This window comes from Leptidea sinapis, chromosome 23, assembly GCF_905404315.1.
Source record: "Leptidea sinapis chromosome 23, ilLepSina1.1, whole genome shotgun sequence".
NCBI lineage: Eukaryota > Metazoa > Arthropoda > Insecta > Lepidoptera > Pieridae > Leptidea > Leptidea sinapis.
In genome coordinates, this window is record NC_066287.1 from 8,792,309 (window position 1) to 8,809,995 (window position 17,687).

The window sequence follows — 17,687 nt, forward strand, 5'->3', positions numbered from 1 at the left end:
TTGTTGATGAATTCCTGTCAACAAGTCAGCCGAAAAAATCGTTTAATGCAGTGGCTGTCATAAATCAATCAAGAAAGTAAGAATGACAGATTGGACAAGTGAATAAATGAGTTTTTTTTTTCGTAAGTCGCGGTCATGGTGTGGAAATACACATGAAACGAAAAGATGTTGTTGCCTGGCAGGTTTCCACCGACAGAGACCTACTTACACATAGCGGTAACATCGCGGTTGCGATAGAAATAGCGATCGTGTCGTATCTCAAAGAACCGATAAGACTCGTGGCGAAGACAAACCGCGATTATTTTGATAGTGAGAACCTTGTAACAACTATTTTGGTGCGTAAATATCAAACGTAGATTGATATGATAAATGAATATTTATATAGAATGTGCTATATTTTACTTTTTATAAGGTCGGCAACGATATTGTGATTCTTCTGGTGTTACAAGAGAGAGACATACCATCAGGTGACCCGAATGTGTACTCAAGTCAAAGTCAAAGTCAAGTCAATGTTTTCATTTGCCTAAACATGTCTAATTTATGTTACATAAATATTATAAAGTACATATTTGCCATATTTATGACGTACAAATTATACAACATACATTATAAAATAATTAATTACATAGATATTAATTAATTTAATTTTAAACTATTATTTTACCTACCTATATTATCAAAAATATGTAATTTTTTTTAACTGAAAATATTAGTTTAATCAATCACCAGTTTTTACTCATTTTTAAATTGGAGCAGAAATGACAATTTGACAATACCTTTCTTCGAGCCAATGAAAAGTTGAACCGTTCAAAATAACTTCTATTCGATCGAAAATGATATTAAATCTTGAATTTGTATAAAAAAAAGTAGAACAAAAAAAATATTTGGAGGCGCCGGGTATCGATCCCGGTACCTCTCGCATGCTAAGCGAGCGCTCTACCATCTGAGCTACGCCCCCGTTGAAAGCCAAGTTGAAATTTACAAACCAAATGTACGCAACAATCTTAATGCAACTTTCACAACTTGTCAAGGTATGATTTATCTTATCCTAGCATTTATCTCGACTCTTGTTTGATATAGCCTAGAGCGCTTGGTAACAAGAAAACCTAGTCTTAGTTCTTACAATATAGATTGGAACTTAGTTACATAATCGCATTCTAGTTACCGTTTAAATATTTTATAGGAACAAAGATCGTTAAGAATATATTATAACATTTTATATTATGTATAAATTCAAATTCCTTATATTGATCGCTTATCACAAATGTCTTTCAGGGATTCAAAAGGGATTTCTTGTACACTACCTAGTCACTAGATGGCGTCAGGGCACATCTCTCAACTGACTGACTTAAAATTTACTAAATTGAAAGTACAGTAGATCGAAAATTTACTAAATTGAAAGTACAGTCAATTTAGTAAATTTTTGAGATTAAACAGCGGTATCGTAACGGGCAGAGACGGATATTTTTTTTTACAAAAGACTGCGTCGTTGCCATCTTGCTTTCGGACGTGCGCCGCAATGGTTTTGCACGGTGATTTTTTTACAGTAGTTATACCCCTGATATTAGAGGAAGAGCCTAGCGCCGCTTCTGTTTGATTTACCGATTACCTGGAGCGTCACTAGACATACGGTCCTTAGTTGTAGTCCGGCTTAGGGCTACGCAGAGAGATTAAGTAAGCCGTTTGTGCATAGCAGTGATGTGCAAAAACTACAATTTTTTTTTGAGAAATCGATGACGTCATCCTGATTTTTAGCAGATACTGAAGAGTTTCCCTTTCCTTATAGTAAGTATCTTTCAATATTTACTAAACGCTTACAAAGTTATTACGCCTGTAATTTTAGCTGATTTCTTTCCCTGTATAGTTTCATGTTGTTTGCGGTTGGATTCTAAGTGTGCCTCGCCATCATATAATGACGACTGCAGGTCATAATAATTGTGGGAGGTTGTCCATGGCAGCGAACATTGTGTGGTATGGGGTTTTGTGTATCAGAATGTACAAGGTGATAGGATCGTCTGGATTGGAATGAATATACTTAAACCTCCTATGGAAAAGCTGGTTGAAAATGTGGAGACGTAGTCCACAGCTTATTACACTGAGGATTGGAATGGTGAAGAGCTTTTACAAAGTAAAGCTAGATCCTTCCTCACTAGAAAATTATTATTTTAAAGGTCTTTGTCAAAGAAGCCACTAGATATCTACCTTTTTATAATACTGAAATTGGTGGGCAGCTCAAGGTCGCGATGAAGTGGATACTGCGTTTGTAAAATAAAGCCCCCGTGGCTCTACACATAGACATGCTTTGTACAATTTGAAGTTGGTATAGTTACAAGTTGAAACGTGTACGTATACGAGATTGGCATATGACATCATCAGAATAAAAGGTTTTGTAGACCTTTACTTTAAAAGTCCCAGTCAACTTTTCACATTTAGTAAATGACGAAGTTTCGCTAGATCAGACATTGCCCTATCTTTTATTAAGGCTATTCAACGTTACACCTAAATATTCGACCTTTTCTTATCAGGGGATCGGACTATCGTAAAGCGATGAACTACTGAAAAATTGCCAATGTGTTAGTTGAGTTTACTTCGATAAATTCGAGAAGGGTAAAAAATTGAATAGGTATCATTTAAAAAAACTCGTCTTGGTCGAGCATGAAAGTCTGTGGTACTCCTACCGTACTGCCGGGTCTGTGGATCAATAGCGTGCCTTCGATTAGATAGCGAAAACTACGATTGGCTAGGACGTCCTGTACGATGCACACGAGACTGTCGGGCACTCCAAATTCTTTGCGTCGCTGACTAAACATCCTGAGACTTATCAAGTCTCGCCCCTCGTAGAACATTGGTGAAATTGCCTGGTCAGCTGTGTAGTGGTCTACAAGTCAGCAGATTGAGATCGTATCATATCCTGAGGATTTGAGCTGAGGGCTGTTTATTAGATTATTTAGTTCGTTTGTTTTCCTTTGGATGATCACATGGATATTTTCATACCAAGCTAGATACGATCGATGGAGAGTTACATTTATTTATTTAATGGATCACCAACATAAGAAATAGTAGTTACAGTTTTAATAATTACATTGCATTTACTTATAAAATTTAACTTTTCCTACAATTAAAGGTAATCACAGCATGCTTTGTGTTACAAAAATTATTAGTAAGGAGAAATCAAAAGAAAAAAAAAATATTAAAATTAGTAAATTACGAGCTATTTATATTAATTACAAATCTGTGAATGCAGTATTCCAATCAATTTATTATATAAGACTATCTAGGTATTACATTCTGAGGCTGTAGATAGGTCACACTTAATAAGCTTTAATTTAAAGTTGTTAAGACTATCAAAATTAATGTCGATATTTGGACTTTTCTTTGTATAGTCATTATAGCGACGAGAAATGCGTACCACAGGTGAATCACGTCCTAGATTGGTTTTACAGAAACTTGGCTCAAACAAGTCACATAGATGTCGTGGTATTCTGGCAGGAAATTTAAATTTAAATTTAAGTAACAGAGCTGGACAATCAATGCCGCCGTTTATTAACCTATGGAGAAATAACATGTCGAGATGAGATCGTCGCGAGGATAGCTGCTGTAATTGAAAGTGCTTCAGTTTGTCTGCATATGTCCTGACTGTATTTGGAGTCTTGAATCGGTACGATAGACTACCAATTAACTTTTTCTGTACCCTTTCCAGTCTATCTATATGCACCTTATAAGTCGGGTTCCAAGCTGTACTACAATACTCAAGCTTGCTCCTAACGTAACAGTTATATAATTTAATTACTGTAGCTGGTTTTTTGAAGCCCTTAGTACTTCTTAAAATAAAGCCCAGAGATCGATTTGCTTCAGCCGAGATTTTATCAATATGATCCGAAAAACGTAGCTTGCTGTCTACTTGGATACCGAGGTCTCGAATACTTGGTACTTCATGTAGCTTTTGTCCGTCAATGAAGTATCCGGATTGCAAAGTGCATCGCTTTCTAACATACTTTATATGTTGACATTTTAAGGTGTTTAGAAACATTTTGTTCTTTGTGCACCAATCATGAATTTTCTCAATGTCATTCTGAAGGCATTTCACGTCAGAGCTGTTTCTCACTGTCTTGACCAACTTGAGGTCGTCTGCAAAAAGATAAACGTCGCTGTGATTTACAGATCGAATTATGTCATTGATGAAGACATTGAAAAATAGAGGCCCCAAAAAAATGGACCCCTGAGGTATACCAGAAGACGCAACAAATGGTTGAGATTCTTTTCCATCCATTACTACTCTCGCCCATCGCTCAGAAAGGTAGGAAGCACACCATTTAAGAAGGTTATCAGTTATCCCAAATCTATGTAATTTTCCAATGAGAATTTTATGGTTAACCTTGTCAAACGCTTTTGAAAAGTCAGTATAGACCGCGTCTACCTGTATGTTTTGATCTACAGTTTCTTTCAATTCGGACATAAAAAGTGTAAGATTTGTATTGGTCGATCTCTTAGCCATAAATCCATGTTGTTTAGTGGTAATATATTTTTGTACATGTGAATAAATAACGTTATGCACCAGTGATTCAAATACTTTAGATATTGAAGATAGGATAGAGATTGGGCGGTAATTAGTTATATGGTCTTTCTTTCCGTTTTTGTATATAGGAACTACTCTTGCTTCCTTCCAGACATCTGGGAATGTTCCTGACAGCAGGGATTCTTTGAACAAATATGCGAGGGGAAAGCCTAGCATATTAGCACAATTAACTAAGAATAGTGGATGTATATTATCTGGACCTCTGCCTTTAGTGGTATCAATCATTTTAAGCTTCTTTGCGACTTCTTCAGGCGTGAATTCAAAATGTCCTATGACGTCTAGTGGTTCAGTCCATGATTCTGGATTTTTTAAGTCGTTGTTGTTATCGCTAATATCATTTTCATATACCGAAGAGAAATGTATTCCAAACATGTCTGGTATATCGTTAGGATTTGATGATACATTATAGTTTAGGGTCATAGTGTCTGGATACAACGAACTATTCTTTCTCATGTTTTTAATGTGTCCAAAATTTTTTCGGATTCTTCATAAGTTCATATTCGAGTCCATTGATGTATTTGACGTAACATTCCTTTATCAGTCTTTTGCAATCATCTCTTAGGTATTCAAATTCTATTTTGTCCAAAGGATTATTGTATTTCTTAATTTTGTTAAAATAATTATTTTTTTGCTTTAGCAGATATATTAAGTGCTGAGAAAACCAGACAGGGTAAGAAAAATTTCCAGATTTTGTCATTGGAACGTACTTTTTAATAGTCTTTCGTAATATTTCGTAAAATTTCTTTACCATTTCATTTACGCATATACACGATTTAAATTCATCACTCCATTGTACAGATTCTAAGTATTTATTAATTGCTTTATAATCGGCCTTAAAAAAATTATGTCGACTGGTGAGTGGTATGGTATTTCTTTTCGTTTTAACTTTTAACAAGATGTCAAGAGGAGGATGTAATTTATCAAAATTTCTTACAGGGTGCAAACATTCAGAAACTTGTAGAAGATCTTCATTACATAGTACCAAATCAAGAATTTTATGTTGCTTGTTTGTCACATAGTTAAATTGTTTGAGGTCATTGAGCATCATAAAGTCTACGAATTTGCAAAGCAGTTCACGGTTTTCATATCCTGAAGGTTTTGTATAATTCAATATTTCGTCATTTTGATTTGATAGCCATGTAATTCCACTCATGTTAAAATCACCTAAAATCAAACTGCATTGGTAATTGGTGCAGGTTTCCAGATTTACAATGACTTTGCCAACGAAAATTTTTACATTCTCATTGGTGATTGGCGGTGGCAGATATACAGCACATAATAAAATTGATGTAGCACTTTTGCCTGGTCGAGCTCCAGCAGTAGTAACTGACACCCAGAGATCCTCACAATTGCTTCCATACTCATTGATTCGCTTAGAACTCAGTTGATTGGATACTGCTATCAGCACCCCCCCTCCTCTTATGGAACTAGTAACTGAAGAAGTTTCGCGGTCCCGCCTATATACTAAATAACCTTTTTCAAAAATTTCAGCATCAAAACATCCACTATTAAGCCAAGTTTCTGTAAATATATAAATATCATAGTTATTATTTAGCATTTGTTGACGTACCTCAGCTGCATTAGAATTCAATCCTCTTACATTCTGATAGTAAATTTTAATGTTATCAGTTGACATACAAATTGGTAAGGATAATTTGTGTATGTATTTAATAATAAATATGTAATTGACCAAGACAAAGATTGACGAAAATTGAAACAATTAGCAATACTTAATTATTATAATTAGTAAGAATTACTATTTAGGTTATTAAATTGAGATAAGGAATAAGGTCTAGGTTAGTTGGGTTAGATCTTCAGCACTTTTAATTAATTTGTATTCTGATGTTTCGGTTTTACGCATGAAAATCCTTCCTGACTTTACCCAGACAAACTTGTAACCAAGCTCCTTTGCTTTATTACGGGACGCTGCGTGGAGGGCTTTTTGTGATGGTGAGAGATGTTCAACAACGAATACGGGTTTTTTTGTACCACTGATACCAATGTGAGATGTGTTAAGCTTATCAATTGCGTTGCTTGCTTTTTTATTAAATCTGAGTGTCGCTGCAAGAAAATCGTCTCTAATTCTAGGAGAACTGAATTTTACAATTACGGATCTAGGACGGGGACTTCCACTGTTTATTTTAGCAACTCTTGTGCATAGATGAATGTCCGCCTCGTTCAACTTATAATTTGTAACAGAAGCAAGTTGCTTAGCAATAGTAATTAGGTTCTCAGATTTGTGCTCGGGAATGTTCTGTATTTCTAGATTACTGGCTCGAGCGTGTTGTTCCATGCGAGTGATCCTTGAGTTAAGGTCTGAGACCGTATTCCGTAACGTCTCGTTCTCGGATTTTAACTGTTTTATTTCTGAAGTGTTGATTTCTTGTTGTTTCTTAATTGTATTTAAGGAATCTGATACCCGTTTAAAACTGTCCAGTAGTTCTTTGGTTTGTATTTCAAATTGTGTAAATATATTCGTTTTAAAATTGTCTGATATAGTTTGGAGTTCTTCGCGGATAATTTGTCGAACACTTTCTATTGATATTTCTGACGTATTGTTTTGTACTATTTGTCCTCCTCTTCTACAATTTATATTACTAAATGACTCCGGTGATTGGTGATTTACGGCTGGTCGAATTGGTATATTGGTATTATCCGATTTAGGCTGCTTACTATGACAACCTGGGCATATCCACTTTGACTTAAATTCCTCCGATAAGTCCTTTAATCCCTTGTTAATGTTGACACAGTTTAAATGAAATTTGAATCTGCAGGAAACACAGTTTAAAATGTTTGATGAAGTAGTCTGGCGTTCACAACATCCAAATTTTGTTTTATTTTGCGACATAATATATTTTATCCGATCCGACTATAAACTTACTAGCACGAAATACGATATTAAACGGAGCTCGGCGGCTGGCAAGTTGACTCGCTCGTTTGAACGCAGCACTGCACGGTGAAGATGACTCACGCACGATGACAGACTTGACGGCACAAACAAGTACGCTTATGAATAGTTTTGATTGTACCGACACACGTAATTTAAGTTTGAATTTTAATCACTGATTACGTTTTATTAAATTCGTATATTATACAACTGATTTCAACAAAAGTTAGGTCGTTTCACTGGCTACTCAAAAATATGTAATGTTACACTATTTGACTATTATTGACTATTATTTCGGAATTAATTATATGCAACAAACAGTAATACATGTGAATAGAATGGAGCGCGCGTGGGTAAAGATATTTACATCCCTGGTTAGATGAGTCAGTTTAAGCAGCAGCTGCCTGGGTGTATTGAGTTGCAGCGCTGGACACAAATAATCTGACTGCAAAGTTCTAAAGAGAAAACACAACCGTGCCTTCATATCCAAGTCCCAGGCTCAAGGGTGTTGTAACGACTCAGGGCATTTACCAGTGGGAGGCTTCCTTACACAGGATGCTAGATTATAGGTATCACAACGGCACCTTCTTCTGCCGTGAAGCAGTAATGTGTAAGCATTATGTTTCGGCCTGAAGGGGGTCGTAGCTAGTGAAATTACTGAGCACATGAGACTTAGAATCTTATGTGTCAAGGTGACAAGCGCAATTATTGTAGTGCCGCTCAGAATGATTGGGTTTCTCAAGAATCCAAAGCGGCACTGCATTGTAATGGGTATCAATTACCATTAGCTGAACGTCCTGCTTATTTGGTCCCTTATTGTCATGAAAAAAAAAAGGTTTTCTTTAGGCGAAAAATCGTCCATGCGAAATGTACGCTGGCATAATCGTCGAGTAGCTTTCAGTACCCGTCCGGAACACGAAAGGTTGGGTGTTGTCTAAATGTGCTCTTGTTCCCTTCAGCAAACAGATTGAACATGCAGAATCACCTTTACTGAACGGCAGTGGAAAGACCAATTGACCATCAACCGACAGTTCGGCTTTCTGTATGGTTGATCGGCGATGGTATAGCGAATACGGACGGAATATATGGACGGAGGCTGTCGCAAGCAAGGGGAAGGCCTCGCACTTGTCTGGATATTGTAAAGACCTTCGATCCTGTTAGGTACAACGCGCTTCTCTCGAAACTTCTATCATTAAGGCTCTTCAACTATGCAAGTGGACTACCAGCTTCCTCACTTGACACAGTACAGCGTAGGCTTGGCACATATCATTGTGGACGGATATGCAGATAACAGTGCTGAAGATACCGCTTGGAGGTCTATCTTGTGAAATCGTCCAGCAGTAATCTCTTCTATCGAATCATGACAAGGTTGCCGTATGGGGTAAAATACACCTTGATCAATTTAAATCTCAGTAGCGCGTTAATGACTAAACACTCAATATGTCGTATCATCGCTCTTCAAGAACTCTCCTTATTGCCCAGCCTAGTATAGGAAAATTGGATGTCGAAATCTCCGGCGATTGCCAATTTCTGCGGTTATCCGGACTGACTGAAGGATATGCAAAATGTAAACAAATAGACATTTTGCTTATGATTGGACAGACTTACAAATAAACGCGGGAATCATTATTCGGACGTATAATGATTCCCGCGTATATTTGTAAGTCTGCTTAACATTCGGAAAACTTCAGAATTATCATTGTATTGACAGTGTTGTCACCGATATAGTCAACATTTTGCATATTTTTGGTTTATTCTCAGGTATAACTTTATACGAAGTTTATATGTAAGGTCGCTTAGATTTTCAACTGTCTTACAAGTGTCTTCTATACGGCTTATTTAAATTTTCATTCAATAACTACCTAAAATTAAAAAAGTGCGTGGATGGGTGCTTTTTTAGCTTTTTAAACTATAATTTATTTCATCCCAAAATAGCTTATAAAGTACTGTAAGTAATGATACCGTTTGATTAAAAAGTCGTTTTGTTATAAGTAAGTCAAATTGTTCTGATGACTCTGGTATCAATATAAGGCCAAAGTTATGTTATCACTCTTAGATCATTTATACGTCTAGAAAGACTGTGACAGCTGTGAAAACGTCGAAAAAATTGAGGCTGATAGTTAACTTCTATTTTGAGCAATGCACGCTCACTTAAACAAAGTGTCATACAAATCGCGACTGTAAGACGCAGCTTATCACACACACTAAATTAATAAACCTGGCCTGTTTAAATCGGTTGTGTAGCAAGAGTCTAGAGATATAAATTATCTAAGTAATTTTAGTAGTAGTTTTCAAGTAAGTAAATTTGACTTCTTTATTCTTGAAGGTGGTAATAATTTCGTTGGGGGATTCTGTTATAAGGTTATAGATATAGGTGATCCTAAATAATCCTTATTTACACACAAAAATTTTGTACATTTTTTTGGCCTGATGAGGAAAAGCTCATGGTCGCTCAGAGGGCAATGGCCTCTCCATTGGCGCGAAGGACACCGTGGTGGAGATCTTTTGGGGAGGCCTTTGTCCAGCAGTAGACGTCTTCCGGCTGATGATGATGAAATTAGTACCAATCTTTGGGTTTTTTTTATGGAAGAGGAGGACAATGAGCGTTCCTGTCACCTGATGTTAAGTGATCACCGCCGCCCACAATCTCTCGCAACACCAGAGGAATTAAATTATTACACAATAACTTTATTAAAAAATATATTTCTTGTAAAAATTATTGAATTTTTTCATTAAAAGCTAAATTAATACTAGACTCTTAGTCTAGCACCGGCGACATTTAATCACGGTAAAATATTGTACAAATATAATTAACAAAAAAAAACAGAATTACAAAATAAATGCAAACAATGGTATAACTTAACATAAAACCTAACACAATAAATAAAAACAGATTATAAAAGTTTCTCTCTTCCTAGCAATTTAAATTCACTTAAGTAGATCATTTATACGTCTAGATAGACTGTGACAGCTGTGAAAACGTCGAATAAAATTGAGGTTAACTTTTAACCTCTATTTTAAACAACACACGCACACTAACACAAAGTGTCATACAAATCGCGAGTGTAAGACATAGTTTGTCACACACACTACTAAACTAATAAACTTGGCCTGTTTTATGGATTGTCTAGCAACAAGACGTTCTATCTAGACGTATAATTTATGTTCAGTAATTCGGTTACAATTAGAAAAATGTAAAGTAAATATTTATATTGGAACACATATTTTTGAGTTTTAATTTGATAGCACCTTACAACTGGCAAAGTGGCTCTTTTAAGATTTCACTGACTGTGTGAGGTTTTTCAACGACCTTCCAGAATATATTGTGGTACTGAGTTTAAATAGATGTAATAGTGATATTAGGCGAATTTTACTCAGGAAGGATATTACAATGTAAATGTGTACATAAGTATAAGGCCCGGTATCCACTAAAGCGGAGAGGAGGTGTGCTATACTTATAACAACGCGTTCAGGTATGCGAGGCGCGGGGCGAAGTCAGCGGGGAAAGGGGCGAGAACGAGGGCGCCGCCTTGTCACCCGTCTACACGTCCGCTCTGCAGGGGCACTCGACGCGGCACAAAATTTTATAGAAAAATGATACATATCCTCTCCTCTTCGCTTGATCCATTCCCACCAAACTAGGCGGATGGGAGATGTAGAAATAACGAAATCAGATTGGTTATCAAAATACATCTCCTCTCCTCTTCGCATTGGTGGATACCGGGCCTAAAACTGTCAGGTACCAAATAATGTTACCATTAATAACTGATTTTCCACACTATAATAATGATTAGCATTAATTTATTATTTATTATTAAATAAAAAAACTTTTCATTTAGTTTTTAATTATTTGACCTCCGCTTAATTAAATGTTATTATTTGATAACAGTAGGTACCTTCATACCATTTCTGTAATGATGTTATAAATATATAGGTTCTTCTCAACATAAGTAGAATTAAGAATCACTGGTAGATTAAAAAAATATTTAACGATACATAAGTGTTTGTGAGTAAAAATATTTGACTTTGATTTTCATTTCAATGTGACAGAACCATATACTTACAATAGGTACAGGAACATAGAAAAGGAAAGAGAATCCATTGTTACATTATCGGACCTTAGGTCGTCTATACGAATTAAGTCTATGGTTAAAAGATTTCACTATCTTTCAAAGCAGACTGTGGGTAGAAAGGCGAGATTTGATGTTTATTTAAAGTTAAGGCCAAATTCACATATAACTAACGACGGCGTAAGAAGGCTATGAAACGAAAGAGAAAGAGTATATGTGGCGAGCGAGAGATATAGAAGAAGTTATCTTTTATTTTACTTCACTACGTAATATTAAATGATATATTTACGTTGTCATTGTGGTCGTTCAATTTTACCAACGTGTACCTTTGCTATTCCTTAAAGGAAAATGAAATTACTCACTAGAGATAAGTATGTATATAATACATTACCCGCTTTTTTAAGCGGCAACTTGAAAACCCGTGATATATGTTTGTTTAATTTTTGGTTTTATTTAAAACTACCTAGTCGTAGAAAAACTAAGTCAAAAAACTCTCGTGGCGTCATTTATTGCAGAAGCCACGCCACTCGTATTTTTGACCCTTTATACAACTGTTGCATAAAATTGATTATGCTACGATATGTTAAATATTGCTAGTCAATCCTAGTATCTAGTTGTTAAATCAAGTTATTCGGTGATTGGTTCCAGTTGGACGACCTTTGCACCCTTCCCCACCGGGTCTCCCTGCTTGAAGCTGGTCACCTCCGCAACGGTGCCGTCGCGGGGAGACCGGACCACGTATTCCATCTTCATTGCTATCACTACGAACAGTGGTTGACCCTTCACTACCTGTGCGAGAAAATTTTAGTTATTTACATGGGTCAACTCGGGTGTGGTGCCAGGTCGACCTGTTATAGTTAATAAATCATTGTATTTGTTGGATGCGATTACTAATTATGACAGTAATCACGACCATCACGTTCACGAAGCATTTTTACACAAACAATGAATTGAAGCTCTAAACGGTTAGAAGGTTATTGATGTCATTTTACGGCCGTTTTCAATAACGTATCTCTAGTTACGGATACATTGCTGTCACCGTTTAATGACAAGATCTTATCTATCCATAGTTATGTCCAATATAGTTATAGTCCAATGCTTTATGTCGATAGGTTATTGAAATGTAAGTAAGCGTAAAAGGACAGATTTGTCTACCTCTAGTAAGTTAAACAAAGGATAGATAGGTTATTGAAAACGGCCGATAGTGGATAATGCGATATCTGAAAACCCTTTAATATGCATCTACCAGTTATAAGGTCAATATCTTAGATAATTTATACGTCTAAATAGAGCCTCTTGCTGCTAGACAACCGATGAAAACAGGCTAGGTTTATAACTTTAGAGTGCGTGACAAGCTACATCTTAAACTCGCGATTTGTTGTGTCACTTTCTGGTAGTGTACGTGCATTGCTCAAAATAGAGGTTAAATGTCAACCTCAATTTTTTTAACGTATTCACAGCTGTCACATTCAATTTAGACGTATAAATGACCTAAGGTCAATATATTAAAACTATAAAATTTTAGATTCAATCAAATTTAAAGTTACCTTATCCCCTTTACTGACAAGTATCTTCTCGAACACCCCAGGTGTAGGTGAACTGGCACTATCTGCAGACGCCGCATTGGCAGACCCTGTCATCGACTGGTATTTAGGAGCGGGGAGACATACCACTGTTTGTCCTTCCTGTTAAAAAAAAATAAAAAAAAAACACACATTAACTTTTTTTAATTGAATATGTCACTTGCATTATCTCGCATCGATGTACCATATGAAAACTATAATTCATTAACTATTAACTATTGCCACGCTCTTATCCACAATGCGCTAATACCAATAATTTTATTAGATTCTAGATTAGAACTAACTAATAAACTGGGCGCCAAAAATTACAAAATTTGAAAATAAAAGATATTAAAGTTCACGAATCGAAATATAAACTATCCTATTTCTCAAGTTAGATCAAACTGCACATAGTGAGAAAAATTTGATTAAAATCGGTTAAGCAGTGCAATAGTTCATCGCAGACAAACAATGTGACACGACATTTTTATATATAAAAACTAGTGGACCCGACAGACGTTGTCCTGTACACACGTCCTAAATTTGAAAAAATGGTCCGGCCGTTAGGAAGAGTTCACTAACATACACATGAGCAGGAGAATTATATTATATGGACGGAATTGAGAATCTAAACCAATCTCAAATTCACTGGAACACACAAAAAAGTCATCAAAATCGGTTCAGCCTTTAAGGAGGTAGTTCAATTGTGAATCTGGACCATTCTCGAATCCACCTGAAGACACACAGAAAGTTTCATTAAAATCGATCCAGCCGTTTAGGAGGAGTTCAGTTACAACAGACGCAGAAAAGAAATATATATATTAAGACTAGCTGACCCAGCAAACGTTGTATTGCCGATATTAAAATCGTGATACAAAAGTAACTGTTGATCGTAGATGGGTGAAAATTTGAAGTTAAATGTATTTTTTTATGCTGACTTATAATCAACCTTTAACATTTAGGGGAATGAAAAATAGATGTTGTCCGATTCTCAGACCTACCCATGTGCACTCAAAATTTCATGAGAATCGGTCAAGCCGTTTCGAAGGAGTTTAACTACAAACACCGCGACGTGAGAATTTTATATATTAGATATTCGAATCTATTGAAGCCTACGACCTACCTATATTAAGACAAATTCGTATTGTTTTAATGATGAGATTCTATATGTCATTTTAATGATGAGATTCTATATTTGTACAGAAGATTAGGGGTGTGGCGTAAGTTTGCAGTTGCAGTAAATCTCTTTGATTATACAGTATTTATTCTGGACGGAACGGACGGAAGATATGAAGATGATATTGAAAGGAGAGTGACTGCGAGAAATTGTGTGAATGGAGCGCTGCATGCCTTTATAAACGGTCAGACTGTGCCAATAGAAACGCGAATGGCTGTACATAATGGAGTGCTTCTCGCCACGTTAATGTATCGAAGTGAGAGTTGGGTATGGCAGAAGAAGCATAAAAGCAGAATTAACGCAGTTGAGATGCGATCACTGCGTAGTATGTGTGGGGTAAGACTGACTGATAGAATTCCGAATGCGGTAATACGAGCTCGCTGTGGTTTGAAAGAGGATGTTGTGACAAGGACTGAAAAAGGAATGCTGAAATGGTTTGGACACATGGAGCGAATGAGTGAAGAAAGAATTTCGCATCAAATATATAAGGCAAGTGTGTGTGGGCAAGTCGGTCGCGGGAAACCTCGTAGAACATTCGTCGACCAAATTGGGGACGTTTTGAGAAAAGGAGAGGTCCGAAGCACCCGCAACCGGCGAGCATGTATGAAAAGAGTAATGAATGTAGAGGAAGCGCGTGAGGTTTGTAAGGATAGAAGCAAATGGCATTCTATTGTCTCTGCCTACCCCCACGGGAACAAGGCGCGAGTGTGTGTGTGTGCATCTATTCTGTGAGAGGAAAAAGAGCCTTCTAAACAGTCAAAAGTCTAAACAGTAATAAACTTTTGCTCGTATCTTATCGGCCTTTTATTGCCATCCAATCGTAGCCCCCTGTAAGCGAGTCTATAACTTGATGAAAACCTTCCTACAGGGCTGCGGAGAAATGTTTTCGATTTCTGTTTTGATTTGTTATAAGATCATTAATTGTACGCGGCTGGTTTGAATAAACTTTAGACAGTAGGTATCTCCAAAAAATATTAGCTAGTGTGATATCCGGGGACCTGGGTGGCCTGACCAGGTTTCCAAACAGGGAAAATTGAGTTAAAAATCTTTTAGCGTTTGTTTTTTGTAAAACGACACATATTGTAGTGAGATCAAAACTTGTGCCTGGCTTCGGCGTACGATTTGCCACTCGTCCACCTCCCCGCTTCCTCGCCTCAGCCACCATCCTTCTAAACATTGTTTAAATAAAAACTTTCCCAGTGGACAGCTTGCAGTTCCGCTCAAAATCATTGGGTTTTTCAAGAATCGTGAGCGGCACTGCATTATCAATTACCATCAGCTGGAGGTCTACTCGCAAAATCGACAACGATACATTCAGAACGATACGATAATACTCCGAATATATCGCAACTGTCCTACTCTAATAAATGTTCGATTTCCTTATCGTTTATCGTTACCATAGACTAATATTTTAATTTTTTTACGATATTAGTGTGAATAAAATATGTTCAAACCTAAATATTATCTGTGCTATGTCGCTTTTAAGTGTCAAAAGTCAAAACATAGTTTAGGCGCTAAGGATCATTCCAGACTGCACCATCAATTTGGTATCATTTACACATAATGTAAATATTAAAAAATTATGTAATGAATATAATATGATCATTTAAAATTGAATCAATAATACAAAACTTGCGCATAATAAAATGTAAAAAAAAAGTAACTCAGCCCTTCTCGTCGACTTCCTATTTCTCATCGATTTTAGGAGTAGGCCCCCTGAAAGTCCTGCTCGTGTCATCCCTTATTGTCAAAAAAAAAAAGATTACCTCGTCGTAAACGTGTATTTCTCGATCATACGACAGCAGTCCCACGTTGCTGGTTTTGTCGTGTATCTTAGTTACAAGTCTAAGACCCAGCTCGCTCTGTTTGAGATATGCTTCAGTCTGTACCCATGCACCATCGTTTACTTGCGCGAGGTAACTGTTTGGACTGTCTTCGTATTTAACTGATACTTTGATATCTGAAATAATTTGATGTGAAATTAATAATTGACAGCATGTTAGTTTCGATATTATCTTAAGGCGACACTAAATGCCAGCGACCTTGAACAATCTGAGTTCACGGCTGCCGGCCCGCCATCTATGTAACATAGCCAATATTTTCAAAATTCTTGCGTGGAAAACAGTTTATATGCTTACAATCCTCGTTATTCACTACTAATCTGAATAAATGAACCTACACAAAAAAGTACAAGCTATAAGAATAACTTTTCTGAGAGAAGTACCAAAAAAATGCGTCACGCCATGCCATAAAATTTGTTTAACTTCAAAGAAATGTGGTGTTCAAAAAGGCTCGGCAGTGTTAACTATAACCAACAGCAAGCATTAGCAACCTACAAATAAGTCTTAAGTATATGTGTAACAGTATTATGTAGTGTTCATTGCTCCAAATGCTATACTTTCACCACAAAACTTGTCTAAACTGCTTGTCTGCTTACTCTTCGCCTTAAAGGAAACTTGTTGGCGGTGGACTGTATAAATAAAGACACGGTTCTTCAAGATCGAACTGCAGCAGGCGCTGAAAGTCTTAGGTTTGCTCGGCTCGGCGGTCATAAACCACTGACAGGCTGTTCCATATGTTAGAGAGCAAATTTTTTGTGCCTATTTGAAGCGCCACACGCGAGCGTCTAGAGAACTAATTTTGACGTATAATACAAATGGCTGCGAGAGAAACGTACAGTACTCTGAAGTATTTTTGCATTTTAAATTAATTTCGGTCGTTTTCCGTGTTATTTATACTTCAGGAATCAATGTAATATAGTAAACATTTTTTTTTGTAAATAGTTTTACTATCGATGTTTGGTTAGCTGAGGTTGTCATAACTAGTTTTAGAACCGCAGACTCTTGCTATATGCCCAACTGCGCCAAAATGGCGAATATCAAACAGGCACAAAAGCACTTTGACAGCCACTAGTCCAGTGGTAAATAGTAGAGGTCAGTGTCCAGCACACATAAATGTCGTATAGTGCTCAATATAAAATATGCGCGAGCGACCTAGCAGTAGGTGGGCCTGAGCAGTATCTCATTGTAAACCAATCATAGCAAGTTATTAAAAAATTACATTTACATATAACTCTTATGAAAAATTCGAAATAGATGATACCTTTATCTCCAAATTTCAGGTGTACAGTTTTCTGCAGCTGATAATTAGGTCTCCACGCGGTCGGTGTAACAGATATCCCTTTCCAAGTGTCGTTCGGTGAGCTTTCTAACTTAGATTTAATGAGCTGAAATTCAGAAAAAAAAGTATCAATAAATACTCGAGTATGGTGGAGGTTATATTGTAATAATAGTTTTATATTATTTAAATTATAATATGCGGATGACCGCGCCTTGCTCGGATTTTTAAGAATGTACAAAACTTGTACAAAAAAAAAAACCAATAGGACATCTGGATTCGAACCGGGGTCTTCTGC

General features: G+C 36.5%; 1 protein-coding gene and 1 non-coding gene across 2 annotated transcripts in view; both read right to left on the reverse strand.

Annotated features, from left to right (window-relative positions):
• Nucleotides 1-885: 885 nt before the first annotated feature.
• Trnaa-agc (transfer RNA alanine (anticodon AGC)) lies at nucleotides 886-958 on the reverse strand. Its single transcript has one exon. It is a non-coding gene; the product is annotated as a tRNA-Ala (tRNA).
• Nucleotides 959-10,146: 9,188 nt separating this feature from the next.
• LOC126971200 (methylcrotonoyl-CoA carboxylase subunit alpha, mitochondrial) overlaps nucleotides 10,147-17,687 on the reverse strand; it is a 28,623-nt gene continuing 21,082 nt past the window's right edge. Inside the window, exons 11-14 of the mRNA XM_050817369.1 lie at nucleotides 17,375-17,498; nucleotides 16,039-16,232; nucleotides 13,081-13,218; nucleotides 10,147-12,322 (exon numbers count right to left, since the gene is read on the reverse strand). Coding sequence (XP_050673326.1) covers nucleotides 12,161-12,322; nucleotides 13,081-13,218; nucleotides 16,039-16,232; nucleotides 17,375-17,498 — 618 coding nt within the window. The 3' untranslated portion in view covers nucleotides 10,147-12,160. The remainder of the gene's footprint in view (nucleotides 12,323-13,080; nucleotides 13,219-16,038; nucleotides 16,233-17,374; nucleotides 17,499-17,687) is intronic.